At 44.1% G+C, this 21,786-nt stretch overlaps 2 protein-coding genes across 2 annotated transcripts; both read right to left on the minus strand.

The window, feature by feature from the left end:
* Window positions 1–648: 648 nt before the first annotated feature.
* Window positions 649–7,493, minus strand: LOC127658065 (keratinocyte differentiation factor 1-like). Its single transcript, XM_052147161.1, has 4 exons — window positions 7,258–7,493; window positions 2,928–3,961; window positions 2,736–2,825; window positions 649–1,316 (listed from the first exon to the last, which is right to left on the minus strand). Exons 2-4 carry the CDS (start codon window positions 3,952–3,954, stop codon window positions 1,264–1,266), a joined length of 1,170 nt encoding a protein of 389 aa, XP_052003121.1. The 5' UTR covers window positions 3,955–3,961; window positions 7,258–7,493; the 3' UTR covers window positions 649–1,263.
* A 7,123-nt stretch (window positions 7,494–14,616) lies between these two features.
* On the minus strand, window positions 14,617–17,509 carry tpbgl (trophoblast glycoprotein-like). The gene is made up of 2 exons (XM_052146545.1): window positions 17,253–17,509; window positions 14,617–15,556 (listed from the first exon to the last, which is right to left on the minus strand). The coding sequence occupies exons 1-2, from the start codon at window positions 17,507–17,509 to the stop codon at window positions 14,617–14,619; spliced, it is 1,197 nt and encodes a 398-aa protein (XP_052002505.1).
* Window positions 17,510–21,786: the final 4,277 nt, after the last annotated feature.

The raw sequence follows: 21,786 nt of genomic DNA on the forward strand, positions 1-21,786 counted from the left end.
GTTCGAGTACCTCGGGGTCTTGTTCACGAGTGAGGGGACAATGGAGCGGGAGGTCGGCCGGAGAATCGGGGCAGCGGGGGCGGTATTGCACTCGCTCTATCGCACCGTTGTCATGAAAAGAGAGATGAGCCGGAAGGCAAAGCTCTTGATCTACCGGTCAATTTCCGTTCCTACACTCACCTATGGTCATGAAGGCGGGGTCATGACCGAAAGAACTAGGTCGTGAGTACAAGCGGCCGAAATGGGCTTCCTCAGAAGGGTGGCGGGCTTCTCCCTTAGAGATAGGGTGAGGAGCTCAGTCATCCGTGAGGAGGTCGGTGTAGAGCCGCTGCTCCTTTGCGTCGAAAGGAGTCAGTTGAGGTGGTTTGGGCATCTGGTAAGGATGCCCCCTGGCCGCCTCCCTAGGGAGGTGTTTCAGGCACGTCCAGCTGGGAGGAGGCGTCGGGGAAGACCCAGGATTAGGTGGAGAGATTACATCACCACACTGGCCTGGGAACGCCTCAGGGTCCCCCAGACAGAGCTGGTTAATGTGGCACGGGATAGGGAAGTTTGGGGCCCCCTGCTGGAGCTGCTGCCCCCGCGACCCGACTTCGGATAAGCGGTTGAAGATGGATGGATAAAAAGAAGAGAAAAAAACAGGGTAATTTCCCTTTTATTTTGATAAAAAAAAAACAACAAAAACATCTTTACAAAGCATTTCAAATCATTGATAAAAATTCCACAATAAAAGATATGGGTGTCTTGTCATAAAGTGAGCAGTACAAGTAATTGCATTACATTTGTATTAAAAACGAAAACAGTTCTGAGTTGACACGTGCAGGACGGGCTTCCACAGTAAAGCAGTCGGATCTATAGCAACACCAGAGCGTCCTATTGACGCCATTAATCAGTGCTTAAACCAAACATACTAGATACATCACCACATATAGGTCGAATGTTGTGACTCTTCTTCCAAAGTAAAATCAAAACAAACACTTGAGGAAATACCAGATGGCAATGATTGGTCAGGACACTTCAGGTCCCTTGTGTAACGATCCATATGGCTTCTGTCGAGGGCAGCAGGAAGGAAACCATCAAGTCAACCAACATTTATTTGCAACAGGCTCCCATGTTTAACATACACACTCTATAGGAAAACAACACAACAGTTTGCAGACAAGTTCAGAGTCTCCTCGGCATAATCACGGCTTTCACTGAGATGAGCACACGGACAGAGAGAACACCAAGTAGGCATGAGTAACGGAGAGGAAACAGCTGGCGGTGTTAGCACAATAATGGCGCTCCTGATGAATCCGTGGCTGAGCTGGAGTAAAAATCTGTGGAGGAAAAGAACATTTTGATAATTGCACTTTTTATGCATTAAATGCAAATGCATTTTAAAAATCTGCTACCGATATTTATTGGCCAATTATTGATCAAATAAAAACCAACGCAACTGAAATGTTATTCTAAACCCGTACGACTGTATGAGAAATGTCCCATCTTGTGTTCCACAGAGGAAAGTCACCCCAAAGGTTTTGGAACTACATGACGGTGAGTAAATCACTTTTGCATCTCACTCCAGTCATGCATCTTCACATAAAGACACATCTCCAGCATCCAAAGATTGCATTGCACGACAACACAGAAATGCGAGACCGTCAGACAGTCGTAGGAATTCAAACGAGTGCAGTCGCACGATATCAACCAATTAGCCAAATTTCAGTTGCCTCCGCGTCTGAGACCGTCAATCTGCACATCTTATCACGTGACTTGTTGAGCACGTTACCACGGAGAATAGCGTGAAGCCTCCCCACGCACTTCGTTTCCGTGGCAACGCACTCAACAGGCCATGTGATGCACGGATTGACGGTATCCGCGCACAACTCACAACTCACCACATGACCCACCGAGAGCGAGAACCACATTATAGCGACCACGAGGAGGTTACCCCATGTGACTCTACCCTACCTAGCAACCGGGCCAATTTGGTTGCTAAGGAGACCCGACTGGAGTCACTCACCACATGACCCACCGAGAGCGAGAACCACATTATAGCGACCACGAGGAGGTTACCCCATGTGACTCTACCCTACCTAGCAACCGGGCCAATTTGGTTGCTAAGGAGACCTGGCTGGAGTCACTCAGCACGCCCTGAGATTCAAACTCACGACTCCAGGTGTGACAGTCAGCGGCAATACTCGCTGAGATACCCAAACCCCCGTTTGGTTTAAAACTAATTATAGTACATGATGAGAGCACCCCCCCCCATTATGTGCGGATGGGTATATATGACCCGATACTGGATAAACTGCTCGGAGGCAAACAAATGCTCCTCAAAAACGTTTATGTACGAGATGAGACCATCAAAACCTTTAGGCCTCCCAGTTTACAAAGAGGGTATGGGCGGGCGAGGGCATTATTCTTTAGAGGGCAAATCAAAGGCAGAAAGTGAGAAAATGTTTGGAAATTGTACTATTACAGTAGGGCAGCGGAGCAAAAGAATACCCCATTCTGAGGGTACCATTCTACACCGTTTATACCCCAAGAAGGGGTTAACGTGGCACCGCGGGGTGGCAGTAAACTAGACCAACAGTGGGGTGAAATGAGAACCTGTCACTGTAACTGGAACATCATAGCAACACTAGCAACGGTTGTGGGTTCGATTCCCGGGGAACACAATACGTAAATCCTTTGGCCAAAGGCGTGATGCATATACAGGGGTTACGTGGAAAACCAAAAACTTTGACACTTACTTTTCCGGCTGTGGCCTCTCATTTCATATTTAATATTTCGGGCGAGCAGATCTGAGGTTGTCGATTCCGACACCTGCATCTCGTGTTCCCCTTCGAGGGAAATGAAAGCGTGTCAGTGAGCATTCAAACTTCAGTCATGCACTATGGACACTTAACCAACTCTTATCAAGAAAACGACTGAAGACGTCTTACCATCACTAAAGGTTAAAGTCATGGTCTCATTGCCGCTGTCAGGCAGCGTTCCATCCCTCCTACCGTTGGCATGAGGCATCGCATCCTGAGATTTATAGTCTTTGCTTTTGTAACCTTTAGAGGACTTATGGCGGGTGCTGATGCGTATGACGCCGTGCACCAACCGACACTCGGCTTCCTGCTCTTCTAAGTTATAGTCCTGAGCGATGCTGTTGATCAGGTCGCTGATCTCGTTGGTTTTACGAGAGAACGACAATTCGGACGTGCACTTGGCCAGCTGCTCGATCTGGTGCATTTTATAAAGTTCCAGAAGCTTTTTGGTGATCAGCGAGTCGATATCGGTGCCACCGTCATCCAGGTCATCGAGATCCAAGTCCTCTCTTGAGTAGATGCTGGTGTTGCTGATTGGCCTCTGGTTGTCGCCCTTCACCGCCATCTTGGAGCGTCGTGGCGGTGCCTCCGAGTTGTCAGGGTAGTCCACCTTTTTCCCGCCGATGAAGACGTCGACATACCTGAAGCTGCCAGAGCTGGGCAACTGCCTCGGCTTGCTGGGTTCAACGCCACATGTTGGGTTGGACAGCGCCAGACCGTTGGGCTTCCGTGGCTCTGGCTCAACTTTCAGCGGGTTATCAGTGGAGCTCTCGTTGGGCGGCAGACAAGGTTTGCGAGACCCGTAGAGCCCACAGGTGAGAATGCAACACAGTAGAGCTTTACAACCGCTCAAGCCAAGGGAGGCGCAAGATCCACAGGCTTGAGTGCCCTGCGGCGAGTCTGCAGAGCCCGGTATGAAGCCCAGGGTTTCCGAGGCTCGGCCACTGGCGTAGTAAAGGTGGGTTTTACGGGGGAATTGTGCATCTACGCTGCGAGGCTGCTCGCTATAGTGCTCTTTGTAGGCGTCTTGCGTGGCGATGCTGTCCCTTGAGTAGGTGCGGCTTTGCCTGTAGCCATCAGCCTTCGAACGGCTCGAGATGTGAGGACGCATCTTGTGATGTGTTGCCGTGCTGTGGCCAGGCATAACTCGCCACATTCAGGACCTGCAGGAACGTACAAACAGTCTATAAAATATCCACAACATAAATGAAATATTACATCTTACATCTGCACAGACGATCAAGCCAATAAGCAGATGAACGCCCCCTTTTTGAGCACAAACCGTAAAAACGGCCTGCACTTAAATGGTTGTATTCACGGGACTCTTTGGAGTTTGGACACAGTTGTGGTCTCTTTTGAAAGAAGACACTTTGGGCTTTATTTCACACATTTCAGTATTAATATATGTTGTTATTTTTTAAAGTTAGAGAAGCTGAAGTTTATAGTAATGGAAATATTTTGTACTGAACATGTACTTATAGTCTAAATAAACAATAATAAAAGTGTCAAGACGACCCAGAAATACAATGTCCTCAAAGTCACGAGTCTAAAGAAGTTTCGCTTCAAATCTGAAGATGATTTAATAATAAATGAGTTCCTGCAGCTTTAAATCTCTGTAAAATCTCTGGAAGTGTTCAGAGTGAAATTAAGCTCCGCCTCTCATGACGACACTAAATCTGACGGCACTGCTCGACTATTATGAATAAAACTACGCCGCATTTTTATAAATAGACTTTGGAGACGGGCTGGTTTTGTTTATGAGATCATAAACAGTTTTACAACATGAATGCTGCTCAGATTGCAGTTTGATGAAGAACGATGACGAAGGGTAATTCTTTCAGGAGAGATCTCATGTAAACAATGGAGAATATATCAATATTTCTCACATTTATCACTTTTATGGACAAAAAGTGCGATTGGATGTTTTTAATGAACGCTTGTCATGGACGATTGAACCAAGTGTGTTGAACTGGATTGATCTGGCGATCGTGTTTTCATAATAAAAGTCCCGTTTTGATAGCGCATGTTTTCATAATAAAAGTCCCGTTTCGATATCGCATGTTTTCATAATAAAAGTCCCGTTTTGATATCGCATGTTTTCATAAGAAAAGTCCCGTTTTGATATTGCATGTTTTCATAATAAAAGTCCCGTTTTGATAGCGCATGTTTTCATAATAAAAGTCCCGTTTTGATAGCGCATGTTTTCATAATAAAAGTCCCGTTTTGATATCGCATGTTTTCATAATAAAAGTCCCGTTTTGATATTGCGTGTTTTCATAATAAAAGTCCCGTTTTGATATTGCATGTTTTCATTTGTACTCCTGCACAAATAACTCAATTGCTGTTTCTGGAGGATTGCTATCGTGAAACAGAGATCGGATATCAATGTTGAACCCTTTGACCTTTGAATAGATGTATCATTTGTTAACATTAATTATAGCCACAATCTGTGACTCGTCCTGATGCGTTTATGATCATGGTGATTTATTAAGAGATATTTAAAATAATCCAAAACAAATAACAACAGATGATGATAACCCTAACAGGTGGTGTTGGCGTTGTGGGCTAAAGCACATAAACGGTAATCAGAAGGTTGCTGGTTCGATCACCACAGTCACCACCATTGTGTCCTTGAGTAAGACACTTAACTCCAGGTTGCTCCGGGGGGATTGTCCCTGTAATAAGGGCACTGTAAGTCACTTTGGATAAAAGCGTCGGCCAAATGCATAAATGTAAATGATAAATGTGGTCATACAAACGACATAGAAACGGTCAACAAAAAGTGAGCATTCCCAGCTAATCACCCCCTATCCAACATGCTACAAACAGGAAATATAGTCAGATAAATACCCACCTATACCCATGTGACAAGCCAACTTCTAGGAAGTGAACAGACAAAATAAAAGACACACATTTCCTGCTCCTACATTAATTAAAGTGACGTCACTACCGCGTGTGGGGATTGCATATCAACAGGTTAAATGCTGTTATTTCAGGAGCTCAGGTTGGTAAATCGTACATTTTAAAGGTTATAATATATATTTTTTTTTAATCAAATTAATTACATTTGGTGCAATACAATTTGATGCACGTTTTTGTCATTTTGCACATTATTGCCAATGCAAATATGCCATATTTGTCAGTGTAAAACTGACTAAAATGCACGTGTATGCCATAATGAAACACTGCATTTAAAAGGACATTTTCGACAAAAGACAAGAATTATGTCTCATATAAAAACGGTGCAAATTTGCACTACATGCAATTAGTCGCTATGACCCGTGCACTGAATCTCAGTCAATGTCTTTAACGCTTGCGTTCAATTAAAATAAGCTGTCATTGGAGCCAAACAGCATTGGTCCTTGCACGTCAGAGGGGAATATGTCCAGTGAATAACTACTTAAATATCAGTCCGTTCCTCACCAAACGCTTCTGGATTACTTTAAAATTCTTGCTTACGTTGTGCTTTTTCCCCGAGTGTCGATCAACACTCCAAAAAAAAGCCAAAATCGAATTTCGGAAGAAAGAAAAGCACACGGGTTTGTTCATTTTGGGGCAAACCAATGCATCAAAGAATTCCCCGTTGTACATCCAATGCACAGTTACTTCCTCGACTCCAACCCATGCAATGACAACCATCAAGTGGACTATATTCAAATAGTGAAATGCACTGTTTACCATCAGCACTTTATCATATGTTGCAACGGACACATGCATACCATGTCTACATGCATGAGTCAGCTGATGTGCATCTGTAGCATAGACAGAGAGGCCGTTTATGTATGCAAGTCTAGCAAACGTGAGCATCAGTTGTAGCAGCATAGCCATTATAAGACTATAATAAAACACTACATCACAAGTAAACATCGTTGCATTACCCAATCATCAAACGTTAGCATGCATTGAAAATGCACGTGACTTCAGATGTGCTCTCTCTGAATCTGGTCACCAATTCTCATTAAGCAATCGAAAATACCAAGACCTGATTGAAGTCTGGTTCACGCGCTGCCAAAACCACCGTAAACACCGACATCCCCGCCAATATTTAGAGGAGTGCTTTAGTGTTTTAATGGTGCATTCGTTGAATCCTGAATATGTGGTTTCTAGTATATGTTGCATTAGTGTTTTGGCACATATATCAGTAATATGGAGGTTGCTGACATTATGCAGGCCTGTTAAAGCTCTTAATTGAGGGTTTAAACCGATGTCCTCCCATTATGCAAACGGTACTTTGTCTTACCTGTATAACATTAGATTAGAGGGTTTATTCATCTTATCACCGGATAGTCATTAAGGCTATTAAAAACCATTAATCGACTTCAGAGGATTGTTTATGGTGGCACGCCTTTGAAAACCACCTTAGACCAACTACACGATTGAACTAGTCTAACGTCCCTAACAGAATCGATCGGCCGTGATCGTCCAACTGCAGATGTTCGCCGGAGAATCCGACACTTACCGCATAGGATCGGACGAAATCTTCGGTGTTTTGAGCGCGAGATCGCGGAAGTCACACGAGCGTGAAATATTTCCCTCGGACGCCTGATGTCGTCCACCTCATCGATCTTCGCTTGGATTCGTGGACCGGAAACGAGTGAAATGTTGAGATTTCGTCGCGAAAACACGCCGTTTCAGAATCGGTTGGTGAGTCCTGCCGTGTATTGTGTTTTACCTGCGGCTACAGGTATATCGAGCGCCCACCTGACAGGTAAGCAGTGACGTCACGGCTCTAAACGGATGTGCGCCTGAAATCCTCCAGACACTTGAACGTACATTATAACATGTCCCCGCGATTTTTTAGTACATGTTAATGAAAAATAAACCAGTAGAATACCTTTTGACTGCTTTTAATTATGATTATTTCTTTCATTGGCATTAGTTGACAGGACTGGCAGAGATTGCAGTAGGGTACAACAGGGTTTAAGCCCCCTCCAGGGGTAAAAGACCCCAATCACAATAGAGATTTGTTTATTTATAGAATAGGGGAGCGCTCAAGTGTTGCAACATGGTTTATTCCTCCAATCAGGAATGAGCTAGAGTGATGGTACTTCTACTGCGCATGCTCAGTTAGCCCCTCCTCCTTTCTGGAAGAAAGCAGCCACGTGTGACCATTCCTTCGGCAAAAAAAAATACTTTTTAAGTTAAAAATTGTAATTTCTGTCATTTGCTCGAGTTTTTGTCATGATGTATAAACTGTTTTGAAGCATTATAAAGTCATATCACTTTAATCAGTGTTTTCTTAGCTTCTAAAAGGCATCGCTACCACGTGTCAAGGCCAGGGCTGGACTGGTAATCTGGCATACCGGGCATTTTCCCGGTGGGCCGATGCACTTTGGGGCCGATCAGTGGTGGAATGGCCATCGGGAGGACTGAGTGGGCCGGTGGGTCGGACCGAATGGGCGGCGATAAGCTAAAATGAGCCGTTGCGCTATACAGAACGGACCACAAAACGGCACCGCGATATGCAGAAAAGGACAGCGAACGCCCCTCCTGCTCAACAACTTTTGGGCCAGTCGCCGTGTAAAATCCCGGGTCGATTTCTCTTCCCAGTCCATCCCTGGTCAAGGCTATCGTGTCAAGCTAGCATAGCAAGTTTTATCATGACTGTCAGTGTAGCGACTGTTGCAACTGTCCACTATGACAACATTGATGGAAAAGCTCGTCATAACCAGTCTTGTGTAAATTACTCTAAAAACTATTTAATTACTAACTACTAATTACATCTTTCAATAGACAGGTATCTCAAATGTATTGTAATAATTAACCAAAACATTGTTGTTACTTGAAAATATGTTTTTCCTTTTACTAGTCTTCATCTTTAGACAGTTAAAGTGAAGACACTGTGCACACATAAAATAAAGAAATTGCAAAATGATGTTAAATAATGATTTTTATTACAGTTTAATGAATTTTGCAACCGTCCCCACTTACAACACTGTCTCGCGCCCCTGCTGCCCCCGTTCTGTGCACGTCACATGTATATCTACACGATATTACTTTAACCCCCCCTAGAGGTCACTGTCTCTAGTCTGACAGAACTTGGAAAGAATTATCAGATTTTTCATTGACATTAGTTGATATGAGCTGCAGAGATTACAAGATATAATAATACCAACATACTGTGAGAGTGTGTGAGTGTGAGAGTGCATGTGTGTGTGTGAGTGTGCGTGTGTGTGTGTGTGTGAGTGTGAGAGTGCGTGTGTGTGAGTGTGAGAGTGCGTGTGTGTGTGTGTGTGTGAGAGTGAGCGTGTATTTATCACTTTGTGGGGACCAAATGTCCCCATAAGGATAGTAAAACCCGAAATTTTTGACCTTGTGGGGACATTTTGTGCGAGTCCCCATGAGGAAAACAGCTTATAAATCATACTAAATTATGTTTTTTGAAAATGTAAAAATGCAGAAAGTTTTCTGTGAGGGTTAGGTTTAGGGGTAGGGTTAGGTTTAGGGGATAGAATATAAAGTTTGTACAGTATAAAAACCATTATGTCTATGGAAAGTCCCCATAAAACATGGAAACACAACATGTGTGCACGTGTGTGTGTGTGCGTGTGTGTGAGAGTGCGTGTGTTTGTGAGTGTGAGAGTGCGTGTGAGTGTGTGTGTGAGTGTGAGAGTGCGTGTGTGTGTGAGTGTGAGAGTGCGTGTGTGTGTGAGTGTGATAGTGCGCGTGTGTGTGTGTGTGTGAGTGTGAGAGTGCGTGTGTGAGTGTGAGAGTGCGTGTGTGTGTGTGTGTGTGAGTGTGAGAGTGCGTGTGTGTGTGAGTGTGAGAGTGCGTGTGTGTGTGTGTGTGAGTGTGAGAGTGCGTGTGTGTGTGCGTGTGTGTGAGAGTGCGTGTGTTTGTGAGTGTGAGAGTGCGTGTGAGTGTGTGTGTGTGAGTGTGAGAGTGCGTGTGTGAGTGTGAGAGTGCGTGTGTGTGTGAGTGTGAGAGTGCGTGTGTGTGTGTGTGTGTGTGAGTGTGAGAGTGCGTGTGTGTGAGTGTGATAGTGCGCGTGTGTGTGTGTGTGTGAGTGTGAGAGTGCGTGTGTGTGTGTGTGTGTGAGTGTGAGAGTGCGTGTGTGTGTGAGTGTGATAGTGCGCGTGTGTGTGTGTGTGTGAGTGTGATAGTGCGCGTGTGTGTGTGTGTGTGAGTGTGAGAGTGCGTGTGTGTGTGAGTGTGAGAGTGCGTGTGTTTGTGAGTGTGAGAGTGCGTGTGTGTGTGAGTGTGATAGTGCGCGTGTGTGTGTGTGTGTGAGTGTGATAGTGCGCGTGTGTGTGTGTGTGTGAGTGTGAGAGTGCGTGTGTGTGTGTGTGTGAGTGTGAGAGTGCGTGTGTGAGTGTGAGAGTGCGTGTGTGTGAGAGTGCATGTGAGTGTGAGAGTGCGCGTGTGTGTGAGAGTGCGTGTGTGTGTGAGTGTGATAGTGCGCGTGTGTGTGTGTGTGTGATAGTGCGCGTGTGTGTTTGTGAGTGTGTGTGCGCGTGCGAGTACGAGTGTGTGTGTGAGAGTGCGTGTGTGTGTGAGTGCGTGTGTGAGTGTGCGAGAGTGCGTGTGTGTGTGAGTGCGTGTGTGTGTGTGAGTGTGTAATGTGTGTGAGTGCGCGTGTGTGTGAGTGTGTGTGTGTGTGTGTGTGTGTGTGTGTAAATGTGTGTATGTGTGTGTGTGTATTTATCACTTTGTGGGGTTCAAATGTCCCCATAAGGATAGTAAAACTTCACCAAAGTTGCATTCAACGGATCACAGTTTAAAGTTTGACATTAATAATGTGAAAAATTACTATTATAATTTTTAAAAAATCTTCTTAAACTACTTCAAAGAGTTCATGACAGCTCTGCATATCCTTGTTATTCTAGCGGTCAATTTGTCCAGATACTCCGGTGACCTTTCACCCCACACTTCCTGTAGCACTTCCCATAGATGTGTCTGTCTTGTCGGGCACTTCTCACACACCATTACAGTCTATCTGATCCCACAGAAGCTCAATGGGGTGAAGATCCGTAACACTCTTTTCCAATTATCTGTTGTCCAATATCTGTGTTTCTTTGCCCACTCGAACCTTTTCTTTTAGTTCTTCTGTTTCAAAAGTGTCTTTTTCTTTGCAGTTCTTCCCATAAGAGTCTTCTCTTTACTGTTGTACATGAAACTGGTGTTGAGCGGGTAGAATTCAATGAAGCTGTCAGCGGAGGACATGTGAGGCGTCTATTTCTCAAACCAGAGACTCTGATGTACTTCTCCTCTTGTTTAGTTGCACATCTTCCACATCTCTTCCTGTCCTTGTTAGAGACAGTTGTGCTTGTCTTTGAGGACTGTAGTTACACCTTTGTGTGAAATCGGCAGTTCTTGGGCAATTTCCAGCATCGTATCGCTTCATTCCTCTAAACAATGATTGATGAGTTTCTAGAGAAATCTGTTTCTTTTTTTGCCATGTTTGACCTCATAATGACCTCAAGACATGCCAGTCTATTGCACACTGTGCAACTCAAAAACAACAACGTTAACCTTCATTTAATGAAGCAAATATCTTTCAGCTGTGTTTGATATAAAGTGATTTTCTAGAATCAAATGATGAATTGATCCTGATTACTGGAGGATGAGGTGTTTGAGTGATGCAGCTGTTTTATACATCAGTGATGTTCTGAATTTAATTTGTGATCAGTTTAATGCCACTTTAGTGAATTAAAGTACCAATTTATTTCCATAGGAGTAAAATCTGTACATTAATCCAAACATATGGCCTCCAGTGTGTTTACTGTATGTATATAAAGTAGAGTATAGTCTGAATTATGTTCCTTGTTGTTTTATGGTAAAGTTGTAGCCATTGTTAAACACAATAAATAAAGTTATTCCATGAAGTGTGTGAATTAAAGGCTCATCAGTAGTAAAGAATGTATATTTAATTCATATTATAAATGTCATTCATGCTTCGTTATAGCTCTAAAACAAACATCTCATGCACAAACTCAACAACACACTTCAGTTTCACTTTCACCAGGTTTTCTCGATCTAGTATCGATTATTCATATTTGCATTAATGACATGCAGCGCTATCTATAGGTTATTTTATACGCATCTAGAGGTGATTTTACAGTGTGTCGCAGGTAAATGGGCAAATGTCAGTAAGAGGGTTTACACACATAACATTAACGTCATGCATTTTTAATCATATTAGCAGCTGAAATGGGAAAACATGTTTGTGGTGGTTTAATAGAGATGTATCGAATATGGAACAAAATAGAAAATGTAAATGTAAATGTGCATTTCTGAAAATAAATACGTGTACATTATCTGTGGAATGAGCCATATTGATATATGTATTTCTTTTGACCAATGAATTTCCGTGGCTTTTCCAGGCCTGGAAATCACATTTGTAAAATTCCCAGAATTCCCAGATTTTTTATGTGGGAGCCCTGAAGGTAAATGTATCATTACAAACTAAAATAAGAATGTTATTCCTATTCTAAGCATGCCAAAAAAAAGAGCAATAGATCTCTTTTGTTTGGACTATTTTTAATGCCACAAGCAGAGACACTGATGAATAAGTGCTGTCCGGTGTTGATCAATTACACTCATTAGTTCACTGCTCCAGCGAGCACAAATGCACACACAGACGTTCACGATGTGCTCTGAGGGAACATCAAAATCCTTCATTGTGCCCCATTTTCCCCTGCACACCCCCTCCATCGCCCTGCTTTCCTCAAGCCGCGGCGAGATGAGCCATAACGGCGTGTAGCAGCGGATGTGGTGGGCCGCACCAAATAACGTGAGCGTTTCAACCCAGTGAAATATAATGCAACTGTAATTGAGTCAAATTGTGTTTGATACACATGAGAAGTCATTCAGTGCATCTACACGTCTGCTGATACATTCTAGAAAGTTTGTCAGGACAACGACTCGCTCTTTCATTTGAAATGTCTAGTGGTGCACACATACACTCACCTAAAGGATTATTAGGAACACATACTAATACTGTGTTTGACCCCCTTTCGCCTTCAGAACTGCCTTAATTCTACGTGGCATTGATTCAACAAGATGCTGAAAGCATTCTTTAGAAATGTTGGCCCATATTGATAGGATAGCATCTTGCAGTTGATGGAGATTTGTGGGATGCACATCCAGGGCACGAAGCTCCCGTTCCACCACATCCCAAAGATGCTCTATTGGGTTGAGATCTGGTGACTGTGGGGGCCATTTTAGTACAGTGAACTCATTGTCATGTTCAAGAAACCAATTTGAAATGATTCCAGCTTTGTGACATGGTGCATTATCCTGCTGGAAGTAGCCATCAGAGGATGGGTACATGGTGGCCATAAAGGGATGGACATGGTCAGAAACAATGCTCAGGTAGGCCGTGGCATTTAAACGATGCCCAATTGGCACTAAGGGGCCTAAAGTGTGCCAAGAAAACACCCCCCACACCATTACACCACCACCACCAGCCTGCACAGTGGTAACAAGGCATGATGGATCCATGTTCTCATTCTGTTTACGCCAAATTCTGACTCTATCATCTGAATGTCTCAACAGAAATCGAGACTCATCAGACCAGGCAACATTTTTCCAGTCTTCAACTGTCCAATTTTGGTGAGCTCTTGCAAATTGTAGCCTCTTTTTCCTATTTGTAGTGGAGATGAGTGGTACCCGGTGGGGTCTTCTGCTGTTGTAGCCCATCCGCCTCAAGGTTGTGCGTGTTGTGGCTTCACAAATGCTTTGCTGCATACCTCGGTTGTAACGAGTGGTTATTTCAGGCAAAGTTGCTCTTCTATCAGCTTGAATCAGTCGGCCCATTCTCCTCTGACCTCTAGCATCAACAAGGCATTTTCAGCCCACAGGACTGCCGCATACTGGATGTTTTTCCTTTTCACACCATTCTTTGTAAACCCTAGAAATGGTTGTGCGTGAAAATCCCAGTAACTGAGCAGATTGTGAAATACTCAGACCGCCCGTCTGGCACCAACAACCATGCCACGCTCAAAATGGCTTAAATCACCTTTCTTTCCCATTCTGACATTCAGTTTGGAGCTCAGGAGATTGTCTTGACCAGGACCACACCCCTAAATGCATTGAAGCAACTGCCATGTGATTGGTTGATTAGATAATTGCATTAATGAGAAATTGAACAGGTGTTCCTAATAATCCTTTAGGTGAGTGTATATAAATATAAGAGTGTGTGCGCATATAAATGTAGTCTTTCTGCTATTTAAGATAAACGGGCAAGCCTTTGGATAAGGTTTCCTAAACATCCTGTTTTAATGGGACAGCCGTCTAAATAGGTGATTTCATACAGGACATCAAAATGTATATTTGCATAATTGCCGATTATTTCCTTTGATATTGTAATTTTGCATTTGTTACATTTATTAATGACTATAATAATGCATGACATATTCGTGCATCAAAACAACTTCCTGAATTGCTTTAATATTTTAAGTGCATGTAAAACAAAAAGCGTTTTTCACATTTTAAATCAACTGTGCGCGATATCACATAGACCGCGAGCATTAATGATATGCATAAAACTAGTTTATATGCATCAGATTTGCCTCGGCATTCATGCACACAACGCACAAACAATATGATGTCATTAGAAAATGTTGTGAGTACACATAATGATGGAATCACGATTAAATAATTGCAAAAGCTGTAATTGTAATCTCTGACTATTTTATAGATTACCAGTGAAGCCCTAGTGTATATATATATATATAACATGTTTATTAGCAGTACATCAGCCACCCCTCTCTAGAGTTTCGGTCTCAGCGTTAGCCGTTAAAAACCCCTTAACGTGGATATAAAAGTGTCAAGTGCACCGTAACAGTTCTTAGATTGTCTAGTTGTTTCAGTGCTGTTATAATGTAACATCAGATGGAATCTGCGTGATACATGTATCAGAGGGAATGCGTCCCAGACGCGCGTCCGTTCGCGGTCGACCCTGCTTGCTGTTTGTCTGTTGGACGTGTCCCAGTCGTGGGTCCGAGTCAATTTCGTAACGATAATGATAACCCTCCAAAACATCCCGACAGGCTTCATATATGTCTGTGATCCACTTCTTGATGCCCCGTCGGTTGAGGTAGACCACAAAGAGGAAGACCATTCCGACAAACCCTAGAACCAATCCGAGGAACACATAGGAGGTTTGTAGGGACAGGTCAGCCACCTCTTCGCCCGGTTTACCGAAACACCCCAGCGCACGTGCATCGAGGTCCCGCAAAGAGACGTTGCGCTGCTCTGCGGGGAAATCGCAATACAGTCTATCCGTATCACCCACCGTGACCTTTGAACTGTTTATCCAGCGCGCAAACTCTTGCATCTCACAACCGCACACGTACGGATTCTGACTCAACAGCAGACGGACGCGGCCGAGTCGCTCCAACTCGCCGAGCCCCTCGCCGCTAATGTCTCTAAAGGCGTTTCTGGTCAGATCCAGCTCCAGAAGTTGCTCCGCACCAGAGAAAGTGCTGTTGAAGATGCCCAGCAGAGAGTTGTTGCCCAGATAGAGACGCTGCAGGTTGGGCAGAGGAGAGAACATGCCGGGGGGTAAGAGAACGAGGCGGTTGCCCGACAGGTCGAGGAGCAGCAGGTTTGAGAGGTCACCCCAGCGTAGGGCGGTTACGAGGTCGGTCAGAGAGCTGTAGTTATAGAGTGATGACCTGAGGCTGAGCTCCTGCAGAGGACTTCCGGGCACAGAGAACGCCTCTGGATGAATCAGAACCAGACTGTTGTTGTTCAGGACTAGAGAACGAAGCACGAGCATGGAAGAGAACGCACGAGATCCGACTTCCAGGATTCTGACAAAGAATGCAAAGAAAGTTTAGGAGTCAAGGCAGCAAGTACATACTTCATAACTCTTATTGAAACAGTAACAATACGGATTGTAATGGATAGACCGGGGGTCCGGGTCAAAAAGGTTGCCGACCCCTGGGATAGACGAGAGTTTTATGCAATTTAATAAAGGAATATTCCGGGTTCAACACAAGTTCAGCTCAACCGACAGCATTTCTGTCACAAAAAATGTATTTCGACTCGTCCCTCCTTGTCGTAGGCACAAATGTGTGTTCCAGTGAGACACTTACAATGGAAGTCAATGGGGTTTATTTTTGAAGTCAGAAATGTGACACTTATAATTTTATAAAAGCACTTACATTAATTATTCTGTTCAAGCTTGTGTATTATTTGAGCTGTGAATTTTGTAAAAAAAAATAAATAAATATGTAAATCATTGTTTTTACAGTCATTTTAGGGTATATGGTGTTGCGTCGTCATGGCAACGGAGTTGTATAATCATCTCTATCTTCACACAGATGTGGTTATTAAGTGATTTAATGACAGTAAAATCATGTTAACACACATATTGTTTATGTCTTGTGTTTATACTTGTGAAACAGTATTTTAATGTGTACAGATTAAACCCCATTGACTTGCATTGGAAGTGACTCACTGGAACACACATTTAAAGGAGGAACGAGTGGAAATTAAAGTCGCTGACTTGTCGAGCGCTGTTCAATTTGCTGTTTTGACGTATTTCCTACTGAAACAGGAACTGGGGGCGGGACATGTCGAACGACTCCTCCCATTTTTATAACTAGCCAATAGGCTTTAGTGTACAGCCCCTCACACTTCTAATGGAAGTCAATGGGGTTTATTTTTGGAGAGTTTATTAAAGGCAGAAATGTGATATTTTATAAAAGCACTTAAATGAATTCTTCTGATAAATCTCATGGATTATTTGAGCGGTAAAGTTCTTTAAATTGTTTTTTTTGTGATCGCTTTAGGGTTTGCTGACAATGTCGTCATGGCAACAAAGTTGTAACATTGTCTTTGTGGTCAGTGCGTGATTTAATGACAGTAAAATCATATTGTTTATGTCTTTAAATGAATTCTTCTGATAAATCTCATGGATTATTTGAGCGGTAAAGTTCTTTAAAACGTCACATTTACAGTCCGTTTACAGCGTTACGTCGTCATGGCAACGGAGTTGTATAATCGTCTATATCTTCACACAGATGTGGTTATTAAGTGATTTAATGACAGTAAAATCATGTTAACACACATATTGTTTATGTCTTGTGTTTATACTTGTGAAACAGTATTTTAATGTGTACAGATTAAACCCCATTGACTTGCATTGGAAGTGACTCACTGGAACCTCATAGAGGGACGAGTCATAATTCATTTTTGTGATTTTCTTGTGTTACTTTTGACATTTTTTGCTGTTTCGTGGACTGTGTTGTGTAAATGCTATAATATGATATTTAAAGGCAAGTTCCCATTGTGACAACATGCCCCATAAGGGGTCAACACATGTTGTATCTTTTTTTCCTACTTTTTCCTGGGCAATAACGGTGGAAATGCTTAAATAGACATATTATAATTTTGTTTTGTTTTGATCTCGAAAATACACTACAACACGTGTGACAACTTGCCCCGGTCTTCCCTAAAATTGCCAATAAATCTACTAATATTGCATGCTGTATGTTTTCTTACCCGTTGTTACTCAGGTCGAGGTCGGTGACGTTCTTCAGTCCGTTTAACTCGCCGTGCTCGAGTCGGTGAATCGTGTCTCCGGTGATCATCAGGCGGCTCGCGTCGCGCGGTATCGCGGCAGGTATCTGGCGGAGCGCAGCAGACGCGCAGCGCACTGTATGTCGCGTGTTCATGCACTCGCAGCGCGGCGGACACAACGCGACGCATGTAGAGGCGCACAGCAACGCGCACACGAGCGGCAGAGACAGACACGACATTGTCCAAACTCTCACATTTACACACTGTCCGGGACATCTCCAGTAAGACGCGATGTCACCTTCTGCACGGGACGCGCGCGTGCACATCGTGTAGTAACCTGCGCACGTGTAGTATGGCACGCGGGACGGCTCAGTAAGGTGGCTCGTGAAATGCTCGTTCCATCATTTTGTTTTTAGAAACACCTGATCTTGGGATACATAACAGCAGTAGGTGGGGCTCAGTTCTCCACATCCATCCAGTCACAGGAGTGGAGTGAGAGGTACTGTATGTACACTGGCCAAATACAGAAACCCTCCTAGAGCAAGTTAATAGCGCCTTAAATATGTTCAAATGCACTGAACCGTTTCCTTTATGATGATTAAACCGATTTGAACCGATTTCACTGTTGTGTAACAAAACTCTCCATCAAAGTCCCTATAGTCGTGTATTCAATGCTACAGTATATTAGACGCCTCCAAAAAGTATTTGAACACTTCAATCACACTGGAACGCCCAATTACCGCTACTTAGTAGGTCCTTGTGGTGGCGCGGTTACTCGCCTCAATCTGGGTGGCGGAGGACGATTCTCAGTTGCGTCCGCTTCTGAGACCGTCAATCGGCGCATCTGATCACGTGACTCGTTGTGCATGACACCGCGGAGACTCACAGCATGTGGAGGCTCATGCTACTCTCCACGATCCACACACAACTCACCACACGCCCCATTGAGAGAACCTAGCAACCGGGCCAATTTGGTTACCCCATGTGACTCTACCCTCCCTAGCAACCGGGCCAATTTGGTTACCCCATGTGACTCTACCCTCCCTAGCAACCGGGCCAATTTGGTTACCCCATGTGACTCTACCCTCCCTAGCAACCGGGCCAATTTGGTTACCCCATGTGACTCTACCCTCCCTACCAACCGGGCCAATTTGGTTACCCAATGTGACTCTACCCTCCCTAGCAACTGGCCCAATTTGGTTACCCCATGTGACTCTACCCTCCCTAGCAACCGGGACAATTTGGTTACCCCATGTGACTCTACCCTCCCTAGCAACCGGCCCAATTTGGTTGCTAAGGAGACCTGTCTGGAGTCTCTCAGCACACACTGGATTCAAACTCACGACTCCAGCAGTGATAGTCAGCATCAATACTCGCTGAGATACCCAGACCCCCTTAAATCACACTTTGCATAGAATATCACAGCAAGTGTACTTAATATACTTTTCCTTCTCATAGTTTATGCTAAAGCACCTATACGACTCCTGTCATGTGACTGTCATGTGGTGTTAGTCTCCGCAGGTTGACAGCGAGGGCGATGGTGACTATGACCCCACAGATCATCAGGAAAGGTTGCCAGATTTTCAGGAACCCCACAAAGTGACGAGACGAGACATCTCATTGCCCCATAATGAAAGCTCTGTCATCATTTACTCACCCTCATGTAGCCCAAACCGGAATGATTTACTTTCTTCCATAGAACACAAAATAAGTGAGGGAACATGGAGAATAAAAGCTGTTTGTAAATCTACAATATCTCTTTCTCTCCTACAAACCCTGATTGTGTGTGTGTGTGTGTGTGTGTGTGTGTGTGTGTGTGTGTGTGTGTGTGTCCTCATCCAGAGTCCCGGTGGAGGAGTGCTGACATACAGCCATGCATCATTCAGTCACAGGTGAGGACACGGTGACCTACAGATACCTCACGGTCAAAACTAGCGGCGGAAGAATGTTTCGAAACCTAGTGAGCTGCCTACCTAGACCACATTTTAATGCAGTCTTTTAAGTGCACTTAATGCTGTGCCAAAATGTAGACATCATCATTAAAAGCTGTCTAAGATACCTTCTTCTGGCCAAACTTTGAAGAGAGATTTATTTGTGTACAAACAAGCAAACTAAATCTCACGAATGAGCTGTTGACAAATACGGTGATCAAAATAAAAATTGATTTTTTTTAATCTAGTTTATAAACATGTGTCAAGTGCATAGAAATGTAATCTTTTTGTCCGATTTGGTTTCGAGTTTTTTTTTTTTTTTATAGCATTTGTTTTTTTATTTTATTTTTTACAAATATCAAGAGCTACACAATATTAGGCAGGTGCTTTTAATGTTGTAGCTGATTGGTGTATACACACTCACGCACTCACGCACACACACACTCACGCACACACACACGCACACTCAAGCACTCGCACGCACGCACACTCACACGCACACACGCTTACACTCATTCACACAAACAAACACACTCTCTCACACAAACACACACACTCACTCACTCACACAAACACACACACACACACAAACACACTCACTCACACGCACACTCACGCGCACACACGCTTACACGCACGCACACAAACAAACACACACACTCACTCACTCACACAAACACACACAAACACACTCACGCGCACACACGCTTACACGCACGCACACAAACAAACATACTCACTCTCACACAAACACACACTCACTCTCACACAAACACACACACACACACACACACTCACTCACTCACTCAAACACACACACAAACACACTCACTCTCACACAAACACACACTCACTCTCACACAAACACACACTCACTCTCACACAAACACACACACACACACACACACTCACTCACTCACTCAAACACACACACACACACTCTCACACAAACACACACTCACTCACTCACTCAAACACACACACAAACACACTCACTCTCACACAAACACACACTCACTCACTCACTCAAACACACACACAAACACACTCACTCTCACACACACACACTCACTCACTCAAACACACACACAAACACACACTCACTCTCACACAAACACACACTCACTCTCACACAAACACACACACACACACACACTCACTCACTCACTCAAACACACACACAAACACACTCACTCTCACACAAACACACACTCACTCACTCACTCAAACACACACACAAACACACACACACTCACTCACTCACACAAACACACACACAAACACACTCACTCACACAAACACTCACACGCACACACAAACACAAACGCACACACAAACACACTCACGCACATATATATTTTTTAAAGAAATAATAATAAAATATTATTGCGCACTACTCATGCCAACATGATGTTTACTCCAGATTACTTTTCTGAGTATAAGTTTTAACTCAAGTAATTGTTTTGTGACGGGGGGTCCAGGTATCTCAGCGAGTATTGACGCTGACTATCACACCTGGAGTCGTGAGTTTGAATCCAGGGCGTGCTGAGTGACTCCAGTCAGGTCTCCTTAGCAACCAAATTGGCCCGGTTGCTAGGGAGGGTAGAGTCATATGGGGTAACCAAATTGTCCCGGTTGCTAGGGAGGGTAGAGTCACATGGGGTAACCAAATTGTCCCGGTTGCTAGGGAGGGTAGAGTCACATGGGGTAACCAAATTGTCCCGGTTGCTAGGGAGGGTAGAGTCACATGGGGTAACCAAATTGTCCCGGTTGCTAGGGAGGGTGGAGTCACATGGGGTAACCAAATTGTCCCGGTTGCTAGGGAGGGTAGAGTCACATGGGGTAACCAAATTGGCCGGTTGCTAGGGAGGGTAGAGTCACATGGGGTAACCAAATTGGCCCGGTTGCTAGGGAGGGTAGAGTCACATGGGGTAACCAAATTGTCCCGGTTGCTAGGGAGGGTAGAGTCACATGGGGACCAAATTGGCCCGGTTGCTAGGGAGGGTAGAGTCACATGGGGTAACCAAATTGTCCGTTGCTAGGGAGGGTAGAGTCACATGGGGACCAAATTGGCCCGGTTGCTAGGAGGGTAGAGTCACATGGGGTAACCAAATTGGCCCGTTGCTAGGAGGGTAGAGTCACATGGGTAACCAAATTGGGCCCGTTGCTAGGAGGGTAGAGTCACATGGGGTAACCTCCGTGGTCGCTATAATGTGGTTCTCGCTCGTGGGGCGTGGTGAGTTAGCGTGGATGCCGTGAGAATAGCGTGAAGCCTCCACACGCGCTACGTCTCCATGGTAACGCACTCAACGAGTCACGTGATAAGCTGTGCGGATTGACGGTCTCAGACGCGGAGGCAACTGAGATGCAGTACGCCACCACAAGCATTTAGAGCACATTGAGAATTGGCCGTTCCAAACTGGGGAGAAAATAATAATAATAATATGTATATATATATATATATTTTTTATTGCATTTTAATGTATTTTTGAATAATTTAACAGACGACCCAAAAAATATATTTATCTCCTATAAAGCCAATTGGATGAATTTACTGGGATGTAGACGGTTAACCGGCTTTAATA

This window comes from Xyrauchen texanus, chromosome 17 (assembly GCF_025860055.1).
Source record: "Xyrauchen texanus isolate HMW12.3.18 chromosome 17, RBS_HiC_50CHRs, whole genome shotgun sequence".
Lineage (NCBI taxonomy): Eukaryota > Metazoa > Chordata > Actinopteri > Cypriniformes > Catostomidae > Xyrauchen > Xyrauchen texanus.

Bases quoted from the DNA above. Each gene is read 5' to 3' on its own strand.
- LOC127658065 (XM_052147161.1), bottom strand. From the start codon at position 3,954: ATGTGGCGAGTTATGCCTGGCCACAGCACGGCAACACATCACAAGATG. The intron at 2,826-2,927 runs GTAAGACGTCTT...TTTCCCTCGAAG, and splicing joins GACTTTAACCTTTAGTGATG to GGGAACACGAGATGCAGGTG. The intron at 1,317-2,735 runs GTAAGTGTCAAA...TTTCCTCCACAG, and splicing joins GAGAGGCCACAGCCGGAAAA to ATTTTTACTCCAGCTCAGCC.
- tpbgl (XM_052146545.1), bottom strand. From the start codon at position 17,509: ATGTCGTGTCTGTCTCTGCCGCTCGTGTGCGCGTTGCTGTGCGCCTCT. The intron at 15,557-17,252 runs GTAAGAAAACAT...ATTCTTTGTCAG, and splicing joins CTCGACCTGAGTAACAACGG to AATCCTGGAAGTCGGATCTC.